Source organism: Agelaius tricolor, unplaced genomic scaffold, assembly GCF_023055355.1.
Source record: "Agelaius tricolor isolate 1412-34295 unplaced genomic scaffold, bAgeTri1.0.p SCAF_125, whole genome shotgun sequence".
Lineage (NCBI taxonomy): Eukaryota > Metazoa > Chordata > Aves > Passeriformes > Icteridae > Agelaius > Agelaius tricolor.
The window spans coordinates 125,440-137,890 of NW_027269385.1; the positions used below are offsets into that span (position 1 = coordinate 125,440).

The 12,451-nt window shown below is 60.7% G+C and overlaps 2 protein-coding genes across 7 annotated transcripts in view; both read left to right on the plus strand.

The window, feature by feature from the left end:
- The window catches only part of CHD3 (chromodomain helicase DNA binding protein 3), a 50,856-nt gene extending 43,382 nt beyond the window's left edge, over positions 1 to 7,474 (plus strand). The window contains exons 36-42 of one of the 2 annotated variants that reach the window (XM_071420097.1): positions 261 to 362; positions 458 to 566; positions 1,805 to 1,937; positions 3,051 to 3,246; positions 4,902 to 5,065; positions 6,138 to 6,267; positions 7,075 to 7,474. In XM_071420097.1, coding sequence (XP_071276198.1) covers positions 261 to 362; positions 458 to 566; positions 1,805 to 1,937; positions 3,051 to 3,246; positions 4,902 to 5,065; positions 6,138 to 6,267; positions 7,075 to 7,175 — 935 coding nt within the window. In that variant the 3' untranslated portion in view covers positions 7,176 to 7,474. Of the gene's footprint in view, positions 1 to 260; positions 363 to 457; positions 735 to 1,804; positions 1,938 to 3,050; positions 3,247 to 4,901; positions 5,066 to 6,137; positions 6,268 to 7,074 lie in introns of those variants that run through there. The other variant, XM_071420096.1, reaches the window with a different exon arrangement.
- A 539-nt stretch (positions 7,475 to 8,013) lies between these two features.
- On the plus strand, positions 8,014 to 11,832 carry LAMTOR4 (late endosomal/lysosomal adaptor, MAPK and MTOR activator 4). Of its 5 annotated transcripts, none has more exons than XM_071420109.1 (4): positions 8,014 to 8,419; positions 8,729 to 8,809; positions 9,796 to 10,055; positions 11,605 to 11,832. In XM_071420109.1, exons 1-3 carry the CDS (start codon positions 8,417 to 8,419, stop codon positions 10,012 to 10,014), a joined length of 303 nt encoding a protein of 100 aa, XP_071276210.1. In that variant the 5' UTR covers positions 8,014 to 8,416; the 3' UTR covers positions 10,015 to 10,055; positions 11,605 to 11,832. The 5 variants fall into 5 exon arrangements, with proteins under 5 accessions (XP_071276210.1, XP_071276213.1, XP_071276214.1 ...); XM_071420112.1 differs by lacking the exon at positions 11,605 to 11,832 and adding an exon at positions 11,345 to 11,400 and having other exon boundaries at positions 8,022 to 8,419; positions 9,796 to 9,964; XM_071420113.1 differs by lacking the exon at positions 11,605 to 11,832 and adding an exon at positions 11,345 to 11,400 and having other exon boundaries at positions 8,079 to 8,419; positions 9,847 to 9,964.
- The last annotated feature ends 619 nt before the right edge of the window (positions 11,833 to 12,451 follow it).

Sequence of the window (12,451 nt, forward strand, 5' to 3'; positions counted from 1 at the left end):
CATCCCTGACACCCCCAGACCCATCCCTGACACCCCAAACCCATCCCTAATCCCCCCAAATTTCTCCCTGACCCCCCAAACCCATCCCTGACCCCCCCAAATCTGTCCCTGACCCCCCGAATGTGTCCCTGACCCCCCCAAATTTGTCCTTGACCCCCCAAATGTGTCCCTGACCCCCCAAATGTGTCCCTGACCCCCCAAACCCATCCCTGACCCCCCCAAATGTGCCCCTGACCCCCCGAATGTTCCGCTCCCCGCAGAGGAGCCCAAGGCCGAGCGGGAGGCGCGGCCCAACGGGCGCCGCGAGGACAAGGCCGAGAAGCCGCGGTTCATGTTCAACATCGCCGACGGCGGCTTCACGGGTGAGCACGGGGACACCCAGGGGACACCAGGGGACACCAGGGGACACCAGGGGACACCAGGGGACAGCCCTGACCCGCTGTCCCCACCCCTGCAGAGCTGCACACGCTGTGGCAGAACGAGGAGCGCGCCGCCATCTCCTCGGGGAAGCTCAACGAGATCTGGCACCGGCGCCACGACTACTGGCTGCTGGCTGGCATCGTCCTGTATCCTTGGGGTGTCACCAGGGGATTTGGGTGTCACCAGGGGTGTCACCAGGGGATTGGGGTGTCCCTGGGGCAGGGACAGTGACAGCACAGTGAGGGTGACAGAATGGTAAATGGTAAAGGGTGGCACTGGTGACACGGCTGCTGGCTGCTGGCTGGCATCGTCCTGTATCCTTGGGGTGTCACCAGGGGATTTGGGGTGTCACCAGGGGTGTCACCGGGGGATTGGGGTGTCCCTGGGGCAGGGACAGTGACAGCACAGTGAGGGTGACATGGTGAGGGTGGCACTGGTGACACGGCTGCTGGCTGCTGGCTGGCATCGTCCTGTATCCTTGGGGTGTCACCAGGGGATTTGGGTGTCACCAGGGGTGTCACCAGGGGATTGGGGTGCCCCTGGGCTGGGGACAGTGACAGCAGAGTGAGGGCGACATGGTGAGGGTGGCACTGGTGACACGGCTGCTGGCTGGCATCGTCCTGTATCCTTGGGGTGTCACCAGGGGATTGGGGTGTCCCTGGGCTGGGGACAGTGACACCGTGGTGAGGGTGACACCACAGTGAAGGTGACAGCCAGGAGAGGGTGACACCAGAGTGAGGGTGACAGCCAGGAGAGGGTGGCATCCATGGTTGGTGTGCTGGATGCGGGGGACATTGGGGACAGGGAGATGTGATGATGCAGTGACAGGGTGACACAGGTGACATGGTCACACAGTGACAGGTGACACAGGTGACACAGGTGACACAGGTGACAAGTGGCATCCGTAGCACGCAGCCATGGCTCTGTGTGCTGTGTGTGGGAGGTGTTGGGGACATCGTGACAGTGTGGCACAGTGACAGGTGACACAGGTGACACAGGTGACACGGTGACAGGTGGCATCCTTAGCGTGCAGCCACGGCTCCATGTGCTGTGTGTATGGGGGATGTGATGGTGCAGTGACAGTGTGACAGGTGACACAGGTGACACAATGACAGGTGACACGGTGACAGGTGACACAGGTGACACAGGTGACACGGTGACAGGTGACACGGTGACACGGTGACAGTGGCATCCTTAGCGTGCAGCCACAGCTCCGTGTGCTGTGTATGGGGGATGTGATGATGCAGTGACAGGGTGGCACGGTGCCATGTGACACAGTGACAGGTGACACAGTGACAGTGTGACACAGTGACAGGTGACACAGGTGACACGGGTGACACAGGTGACACGGTGACACGGTGACAGTGGCATCCTTAGCGCGCAGCCACGGCTACGCGCGCTGGACCGACATCCAGAACGACGGCGCCTTCGGGGTCATCAACGAACCCTTCAAGGGCGAGGCCTCCAAGGGGAACTTCCTGGAGATGAAGAACAAGTTCCTGGCGCGCCGCTTCAAGGTCAGCAGCGCGGGGACACCGGTGGCACTGGGTGGCACTGGGGTGGCACTGGGTGGCACTGGGGTGGCCTTGCATGAGGGGCTGGGATGAGCGGGAAGGGGGCCAAGGGTGCTCCGACACCTGGGCGGGTCCTGCAGGTGTTGGGTGAGGTCGGGGTTGGACACCTGGACATTTGTGTTGTCCAGATGTTGGTGAGGTCAAGGCTGAACCTGTCAACACCTGGACGAACCCTCCAGATGTTGATGAGGTCAGGGCTGACCCCTCCAGCTGTTGATGAGGTCGGGGTTGGACCCCCCAACACCTGAACCCTCCAGATGTTGATGGGGTCAGGGCTAAACCCACCCATATCTGGATCCTCCAGCTGTTGATGAGGTCGGGGCTGGACCCACCAACACCTGGACCCTCCAGCTGTTGGGTTTCCTCAAACCTTGACCCAACGCCTGGACCCTCCAGATGTTGATGGGGTCAAGGCTGGACCCACCCACACCTGAACCCCCCCAGCTGTTGATGGAATCAGTGCTAACCCCTCCAGCTGTTGATGAAATCAAGGCTGATCCCCCCCAGCTGTTGATGGAATCAGGGCTGCTCCCCCCAGCTGTTGATGGAATCAGGGCTGCTCCCCCCAGCTGTTGATGGAATCAGTGCTGACCCCCCCAGCCATTGATGGAATCAGGGCTAAACCCCTCCAGCTCTTGATGGAATCAGGGCTGAACCCACCAACACCTGGACCCTCCAGCTGTTGATGGAATCAGGGCTGATCTCCCCAGCTGTTGATGGAATCAGTTCTGATCCCTCCAGCTGTTGATGAAATCAGTTCTGATCCCCTCCAGCCATTGATGGAATCAGTTCTGATCCCTCCAGCCATTGATGAAATCAGTTCTGATCCCCTCCAGCCATTGATGGAATCAGGGCTGCTTCCCCCCTCTCCCCACACCTGGACCCTCCAGCTGTTGATGGAATCAGCTCTGATCTCCCCAGCTGTTGATGGACTCAGGGCTGACCCCCCCAGCTGTTGATGGAATCAGGTCTGACCCCCCCAGCCATTGATGAAACTGGGGCTCCCCCTCTCCCCACACCTGACCCCCTCCCCTCCTCCCTCCCGTCCCGCTGCAGCTGCTGGAGCAGGCGCTGGTGATCGAGGAGCAGCTGCGCCGCGCCGCCTACCTGAACATGACGCAGGACCCCAGCCACCCCGCCATGGCGCTCAACACGCGCTTCGCCGAGGTCGAGTGCCTGGCCGAGAGCCACCAGCACTTGTCCAAGGAGTCGCTGGCGGGCAACAAGCCGGCCAACGCCGTGCTGCACAAGGGTAAGGGGCGGCAGCAGGGCCGGCGCGCCCGGCGCGGGGCTCGGCCCGTGTAGCGCCCGCCTCGTGCTCTGTACGCGCCTGTGACGCCATTAAAGAGGGGTTTGCTCCCACCCAACGCCGCCTCCCGGTGTCTCCTTGCTCTGCGTGTGCTTTCTGGGGGCGGGGCAGGGGCGGGGCTGCGCCGCGACGCCGGGCACGGGGCGCCAGGAGAGGTGCTGGAAAGGTGGAGTAAAGTAGGAGTAAAGTGGTAGTAAGGTCGTAGTAAAGTCGGAGTAGAGTAGTAGTAGTAAGTTGGAGTAAAGTACTAGTAAAGTAGGAGTAGAGTAGAGGAGTAGTAGAGTATGAGTAGAGGAGCAGTAAAGTTGGAGTAAGTTCGGGCTAAAGTCTGAGTAAATTGGGACTAAAGTCTGAGTAAATTGGGACTAAAGTCCAAGTAAAGTCCATGTAAATTCAGACTGAAGTCCAAGTAAAGGCAGAGTAAATTCGGAGTGAATTCAGATTGCAAAGGTGACATAAAGTCTGAGTAAATTCAGACTGAAGTCTGAGTACATTGGGACTAAAGTCTCAGTAAATTCAGACTGAACTCCAAGTAAAGTCAGTGTAAAGGTGGAGTAAAATCCAAGTAAATTCGGACTGAAGTCCAAGTAAAGTCAGTGCAAAGGCAGAGCAAAGTTGCAATAAGGCCCAAGTAAGCTCGGAGTAAAGTCAGCGTAAGGCGGGAGGCGCATGGAGGGGTCGTGGCTTGGCGCTGAGGTGGCTCTGCTGAGTAGCTGTGGTGTAAAGCTGGAGTATGTCCCTAGTGCCGTCCTGTGTGTATCTCTGGAGTAGTTTACGCCTTGATCCCTTCCCTCCCTCCCTCCTCCCTCCTCGCCTGGGGCTGTTTGGGCGGAGCATCCCCGAAGTATCCCCGCGGTGCATGCTGGGAGTAAGGCTGGAGTAGCGCCGGTGTTTGCATGCGCTGGAGCACCCCGGTGTAAGCACGGAGTATCCCTGGTGTAATTAATGAGTAAAGCCTGGAGGACTTGGGGGGGATGAGCTGAGTAAACCCGGAGTATCCCTGGTGTATTTAATGCCAGGAGTATCCCTGGAGTCACCTCCAGCGTGTCTGAGGAGTAGCCATGGAGTAGCCATGGAGTAGCCCAGTGTGTGCAGGCCTGCAGTAAGGCAGGAGTAACCCTGGAGTATTACTGGGACATCCAACAAGTACCCCCAGAGCGTAAAGAGTAACCCTGGAGTATCTCCAGAGTACCTCGAGGAGATACTCAGAGTAAGGAGCACAGCTGGGGGGGTACCTCCACTGTGGGTGAGGTAAATCAGGAGTAAACCCTGAGTAAGCCAGGAATAAACCCTGAGTAAGCCAGGAGTATCCCCCGAGTACCCCCACCCTACTCACACCCCCTCCCCCCGCGCATGCCCCCCTCCCCCGCCCACCCGCAACCCTGAGTAAGCTCTGAGTAACCCCTGAGTAACTCCCACCTCCTCCCCCTCCCTGTCTCTACCTCCCATTCTCACGTGAGTATCTCCCGCCCACCCCCTCCCTACGAGTAACCCGTGAGTAACCCATGAGTAACCCATGAGTAACCTATGAGTAAGCTGCGAGCAGGGCCGGGCGGTGCTGACGGGGCTGTGTCTCTCTCTCTCTGTGCCGCGGGCAGTGCTGAACCAGCTGGAGGAGCTGCTCAGTGACATGAAGGCGGACGTGACGCGCCTGCCAGCCACGCTGTCCCGCATCCCCCCCATCGCCGCCCGCCTGCAGATGAGCGAGCGCAGCATCCTCAGCCGCCTGGCCAGCAAGGGCACCGAGAGCCACCCCCCGCCCGTGAGTGACCCTTGGGGACATTGCCATTGTCACCTTGCCCTGGGGACATTGGCACTGTCACCTTGTCACCTTGTCACACTGCCCTGGGGATATTGGCATTGTCACCCTGTCCCCACTATGGCATCCTCAGCCGCCTGGCCAGCAAGGGCACCGAGAGCCACCCCCCGCCCGTGAGTGACCCTTGGGGACACTGTCATTGTCACCTTGTCACTTTGTCACACTGCCCCCGGGGATATCAGCATTGTCACCCTGCCCTGGGGATATGGACATTGTCACTCTGCCCCTGTCCCCGCTATGGCATCCTCAGCCGCCTGGCCAGCAAGGGCACCGAGAGCCACCCCCCGCCCGTGAGTGACCCTTGGGGACATTGCCATTGTCACCCTGTCACCCTGTCACCCTGTGCCCCTGTGCCCCTGTCACCCTGCCCCGGGGATATCGGCATTGTCACCCTGTCCCCACTATGGCATCCTCAGCCGCCTGGCCAGCAAGGGCACCGAGAGCCACCCCCCGCCCGTGAGTGACACCCTGGGGACACTGGCATTGTCACCTTGTCACACTGCCCCCGGGGATATGGACATTGTCACCCTGTCACATTGCCCCCGGGGATATCAGCACTGTCACCCTGGCCCTGTCCCCACTATGGCATCCTCAGCCGCCTGGCCAGCAAGGGCACCGAGAGCCACCCCCCGCCCGTGAGTGACACCTTGGGGACACTGTCACACTGCTCTGGGGACACTGTCACCCTGGGGACATTGTGACCCTGTCACCCTGTGTCCCTGCCACCCTGCCCTGGGAATGTCCCCTGCCCCCACAGGCAGGTGACAGCGCGGGGGTGGCACCAGGAGGTGACATGGGGGGGATGACCCTGGAGGTGACCCTGGGAGGTGACACTGGGGGGTGGCACCAGGAGGTGACCCTGGAGGTGACCCTGGAGGTGACCCTGGGGGTGATGACCCTGGGGATGACCCTGGGGGTGACCCTGGCGGTGACACTCTGGGGTGGCACCAGGAGGTGACCCTGGAGGTGACCCTGGAGGTGACCCTGGCGGTGACAGCCGTGTCCCTGTCCCCAGAGCTTCCCGCCGGGTCCCTACGCCACCCCCCCGAGCTACGGGGGCACCTTTGGGACCCCCCCGGCCGGAGCCCTCCCCCACCCCGGGGGGGCCAACTACAGCCAGATGCCACCAGGGTCCTTCATCTCCGGTGAGACTGGGGACACTGGGGACACTGGGGACACTGGGGACACTGAGGGGACACTGGGGACAATCGGACATGGGGGTCACAAATGGGGACATCCCCCTCGGGCTGCCAGATGCCACCAGGGGTCACCGAGGGGTCCCTGGGGGGAAACATTTGGGGTTCCCTGGGGGTGTTTGGGGGATCCTTGGAGGGGTCATTTGGGGAGGGGTCACTGGGTGGGGGGGTCGGGGTCACTGAGGGGTCCCAAGGGTGTCACCCATGGGTGGGGGTCTCTGGGTGTGTCTGACCGCCCCCCATTGCTGGTGAAGCTCCCATTGATGGGGGGGTCCCTGGGGGGTTCCCATGGGTGGGGAGGGGTCTCTGGGGGTTCCCATGGGTGGGTGGGGGTCTCTGGGGTTCCCATGGGTCTCTGGGGTTCCCATGGGTGGGGAGGGGTCTCTGGGGGTTTCCCATGGGTGGGGAGGGGTCTCTGGAGGTTTCCCATGGGCGAGGAGGGGTCTCTGGGGGTCCCATGGGTGGGGAGGGGTCTCTGGGGTTCCCATGGGTGGGGAGGGGTCTCTGGGGTTCCCATGGGTGGGTGGGGGTCTCGGAGCCCCCCCCGACCCCCCCATTTTCCATCCCCAGCCTCGAACGGCCCCGCGGTGCTGGTGAAGCACGAGGGGCTCCCATTGATGGGGGGGTCCCTGAGGGGGTTCCCATGGGTGCGGAGGGGTCTCTGGGGTTCCCATGGGTGGGGAGGGGTCTCTGGGGTTCCCATGGGTGGGTGGGGGTCTCGGAGCCCCCCCTGACCCCCCCATTTTCCATCCCCAGCCTCGAACGGCCCCGCGGTGCTGGTGAAGCGCGAGGCGGAGGCGCTGGAGCAGCAGCGCAAGGAGCCCCGGGGGGGGGAGGTGATTTGCATCGACGACTGAGGGGGGGCGGGGCCTGGGGGGGCCCCGCCCCTCCCCCACCCCCCCAAACCCCTCCCCAACCCCCCCCCCCACCAACCCCCCCCGCCCCCCAGAGCCCGGCGGGGTGGGGGAGGGGCAGCGCGCGGGGTGGGGGCGGGGCTATAAATACGGAATTCTATAAATATGGATTTATGGGGGGGGAGGGGCGGGGCGGGGGGCGGGGCGCTCCCACCCCTCCCCCCTCCTCCCCTTCCCCCCCCCCCACACCGGGCTCGGGCTCGTGATTGGACGGCAGCGAACGAATAAACCCCGGAAACGGCCCTGGCCACGCCCCCCGCCTGCGCCGCGGCCACGCCCCCGGGAAAATGGGGCGTGGTTAATGTGGGGTGGGCGTGGCTATCATGGGGTGGGTGTGGTTTGCATTGAGGTGGGCGTGGATAACGTGGGGATGCGTGGCTACAGTGGGGTGGGCGTGGCTACTATAGCAGTGGGTGTGGCTAAGGTGTAGTGGGCGTGGTTATCATTGGGGTGGGTGTGGCTACTGGGGATGGGCGTGGCAACTGTGGGGATGGACATAGCCATCGTGGGGGTGGGCGTGGCTAGTGTGGGGATGAGCATCGTGGGGGTAGGCGTGGCTACCATCAGGATAGGCGTGGCCACCATGGCAGTGGTCACGTGGGGCTGGTGGCGACCAGGACTTCGGGTTTGGCCCCTGGTGGGGTGGGCGTGGCTCCTGATGAGTGGGCGTGGCTATCGTGGGGGTGGGTGCGGCCACATTTTGGGTGGGCGTGGCTCCAGTGAGGATGGGCGTGGCCACCATGGAGTGCTCAGCTGTTGCCTTGTGCCCATCATGGCGGTGGCGGGGGGAGGAGGGAAGTTCCCATTTTTTGAAGCCCTTTGGGGCTGTTTTGCCCAAATTTGGGCGTTTTGGGAGTGCGGGGGCGGAGCTGGAGCACTGAGGGACGATAGAGAGGGGCGCTGGAGGACTGAGCGACACTTCCGGGTCTGCGGAAGAACAATAGAGAAGAGCGGTGGAAGAATGAGCGGAACTTCCGGTTTAACGGAGGAAACCATAGAGAGAACGCGGGAGGACTGAGCGTCACTTCCCGTCCGCTGAACCATAGAGTTCAACCACGTGATCCCGCATCCCGCTCTGATTGGTGGCCGCGTCGGTGACGAGCGGCTCTCTGAACCAATGAGGAGGCGGGGCGGGCACTGAGGGCGGGGGTCACGTGACCGGAACAGGAAGCGGGAGCGTCGCTATGGTGAGAACAGGGCTGGGGAGCTGGGAATGGACTGGGAGGGACTGGGGGGCTCCTGAGGGGTTACTGGGGGGAGGCTCGGGGTGTTACTGGTGCTTACTGGGACGCCAGCGGCCTGTACTGCTTTGTACTGGTTCATACTGGTCCATACTGGTTTATACTGGAGCGGATCCTGAGGGTCACTGGCCCGAACCAGCCCGTAATGGTTCACGGTGGTCTGTAGCGCTCTGCACTAGTTTATACTGGTTTATACTGGTTTATACTGGTTTATACTGGTTCATACTGGTTCATACTGGTTTGTGCTGGTCGCAGACGGCGGCGCTGACGCAGGGGCTGGAGCGGGTGCCGGCCCAGGCCGGGTACCTCGTCATCAGCGACGGCGCCGTGCTGGCGGTGAGGGACCCGAAAAATGGGGGGGAAAAATCAGGGGACGAGGGAGGAAAAAACTGGGGAAGGGTCCCTAAAAATGGGGGGAAAAAAACCTGGGGCGGGGTCCCTAAAATTTGGGGGAGGGGCACCCAAAAATTGGGGGGAGGAGGATCCAAAAACATGGGGGAAAAAATTGGGGAGGGGGTCGCTGAAATTGGGGGAAAAAATGGAGAATGGGGGTGGAAAAACTAAAGGGGAGGGGTCCCCAAAAATTGGGGAAGGGGAACCCAAAAAATGGGGGAGAAACTGGGGGAGTCCAACTTGTTTTGGGGTCTTAATATTGGGGAAGGGGGGAGCAGAAAATTGGGGGGAGGGGTCCCTAAAAATGGGGGGAGGGGGATTCAAAAAAATGGGGGAAAAATTGGGGAGGGGTCCCTAAAATTTGGGGGAGGGAGGAGCAGAAAATTGGGGGAGGGTCCCTAAAAATGGGGGGAAAAACTGGGGGAGAGGGGAGGAGAAAATTTGGAGGAGGGATCCCTAAAAATTGGGGGTTCCCTGGTGGTTTTTGGGGCATTTTTTGGGGATTTTGCCCTTCTGGGCTCCCCCAATTGTTTTGGGGATTTTCCCCTGAAAATTCCCAAAAAAATTCTGGGGGATCACCAAGAATTTTGGGAATTTTTGGGGGATCCCCAGCTCCTTTTTTAGGGGTTCCCAGCTGCTTTTTGGGGTGATTTTGCTGCATTCCGGTGCCATTTTTTGGGGGGGATTTTTTCCGCTCTGGGTTCACCTGAATTTTTTGGGATTTTCCCCTCAGAATTCCCAAAAATTTTTTGGGATCCTCAAAAATTTAGGGAATTTTTAGGGGTTCTCAGGTGCTTTTGGGAGGTTCTCAGGTCATTTTTTGGGCTGATTTTGCTGCATTTTGGGGTGATTTTTCTGTATTTCGGTGCCATTTTTTGGGGATTTTTCCCCTCTGGGTTCTCCTAAATTTCTTGGGATTTTCCCCTGAGAGTTCCCAACCATTTTGGGGTTCCCCAAACGTGGAATTTTTGCCTGCCCAGTCCTCAGGGGACCTGGAGAACGACGAGCACACGGCCACGGTGCTGCAGGGCCTGGTGGCCACGGCCCTGGGGCTGCGCCTGCCCCGCGGCCACGAGCCGCCCTTCCGCCGCCTCTCGGGTGAGAAACGGCCCCAAAACCGCCAAAAATTGACCCAAAATGGTCCCTAAATGGCCCCACAGCCATGAGCCGCCCTTCTGCCGCCTCTCGGGTGAGAAACGGCCCCAAAATGGCCCCAAAATAGCCCCAAAATGGCCCCAAAATGTCCATAAACGGCCCCACAGCCATGAATTGCCCTTCTGCTGCCTCTCGGGTGAGCAATGGCCCCAAAAATGCCAAAAATGGCCCCAAAATGGCCCCAAAATGACCCCATAGCCATGAGCCACCCTTCCACCGCTGCTCGGGTGAGAAATGGCCCCAAAACTGCCAAAAATTGACCCAAAACTACCCCAAATGTCCCCATAGCCATGAGCCGCCCTTCCGCTGCCTCTCGGGTGAGCAACGGCCCCAAAAACGCCAGAAATGGCCCCAAAACTACCCCAAAATGTCTATAAATGGCCCCACTCCCATGAGCTGCCCTTCCACCGCCTCTTGGGTGAGAAATGCCCCTAAAACCGCCAAAAATAGCCCCAAAATGACCCCAAAATGGCCCCATAGCCATGAGCCACCCTTCTGCCGCCTCTTGGGTGAGAAATGGCCCCAAAACCGCCAAAAATTGACCCAAAATGACCCCAAAATGTCCCCATAGCCATGAGCCGCCCTTCCGCTGCCTCTCGGGTGAGAAACGGCCCCAAAAACGCCAGAAATGGCCCCAAAACTACCCCAAAATGTCTATAAATGGCCCCACTCCCATGAGCCGCCCTTCCACCGCCTCTCGGGTGAGAAATGGCCCCAAAACCGCCAAAAATTGACCCCAAATGGCCCCAAAATGTCCATAAACGACCCCACAGCCATGAGCCGCCCTTCTGCTGCCTCTCGGGTGAGAAATGGCCCCAAAAACGCCAAAAATTGACCCAAAATGGCCCCAAAATGGCCCCATAGCCATGAGCCACCCTTCCACCGCCTCTCGGGTGAGAAATGGCCCCAAAACCGCCAAAAATGGCCCCAAAATGTCCCTAAATGTCCCCATAGCCATGAGCCACCCTTCCACCACGTCTCGGGTGAGAAACGGCCCCAAAACCGCCCAAAAAAGGCCCCAAAATGGCCCTAAATGTATCCAAAATAGCCCTAAATGTCCCCACATGGTCCCCAGGTGATCCTAAATTGCCTCCAAATGTCCCCCAAAATGTCCCAAAGGGCTCAAAATGGCCCCAGGTGTCCCCAAAGTGTCCCCAAAAGTCCCCAGATGGACTCAAATGACCCCAAAATGGTCCCAAAGGGCTCGAAACGGCCCCAAACCGGTTCCAAAATGTCCCTAAATCTCCTTGAATGTCCCCAAAATGTCCTCAAATGGCCCCACGGCAGGGGTGGCCCTGTCCCCGTTGTCCCCATTGTCCCCAGTGGTGTTTGGCGAGCACTCCCTCCCCTGTCACTGTCCCTGATGGCTCTGGGGACACTGGGGGTGGCTCTGGGGACACTGGGGTGGCTCTGGGGACACTGAGGGTGGCCCTGTCCCCATTGTCCCCATTGTCCCCAGTGGTGTTTGGCGAGCACTCCCTCCCTGTCACTGTCCCTGATGGCTCTGGGGACACCGGGGGTGGCTCTGGGGACACTGAGGACACCGAGGGTGGCCCTGTCCCCATTGTCCCCGTTGTCCCCAGTGGTGTTTGGCGAGCACTCCCTCCTCGTCACCGTCTCGGGACAGAAACTCTTCGTGGTCAAGCGCCACCACCACGTCCAGGAGCCGGTGGCCGTGTGAGAAATGTCCCCAAAGGTCCCCAAAGCGTCCCCAGAGGAGGTGGTGGCACCACCGCCCTGTCCCCCTTCCCGCTGTCCCCAAAGTGTCCCCAGATCCCCCCCATGGGGACAATAAACGGCGTCCGAGGGCGGCTTCGGTGCTTTGTGACCTCCTTGGGGACACCCGGGTGGCATCGGGTGACAGCCAGGCCACCCCTTGGGGACATCCAGGTGACACCAGGTGACATCCAGGTCTCTTTATTGGCAATAAATAACAGGGACAGAGGTGCCACCCTTGTCCCCAGTGTCCCCAACCCGGGGGTGGCACTGCAGGCCCCTCCCCTCTCCCCTCACTTTGGCTCGGGGACACTTCCCCAATGTCCCCAAATGTCCCCAGAATCCCAAACACGGGCACAGCTCCAGGCCGTGTCCCCAAAGTGTCCCCTCCATGGCACGTGGCAGTGGCAGCAACCCCCCCACATTGTCCCCAATGTCCCCAAAGTGTCCCCAAGGCTCTGGGGGTGGCTCTGTCCCCTTGGTCCCCGTCCCTGGCACACTGGGGGCACCGAGGGTGGCTCTGTCCCCATTGTCCCCAGTGCCCTGAAGGTGGCACAGGGGGGTGGCCCTGTCCCCTTGGTCCCTGTCCCCAATGTCCCCAAGGCCCTGGAAGTGGCCCTGAGGCTCTGGGGACACCGGGGGTGGCCTTGTCCCCATTGTCCCCCTGTCCCCACTGTCCCAGAGCCATCCCTGCCACTCTGGCCATGTCCCCAT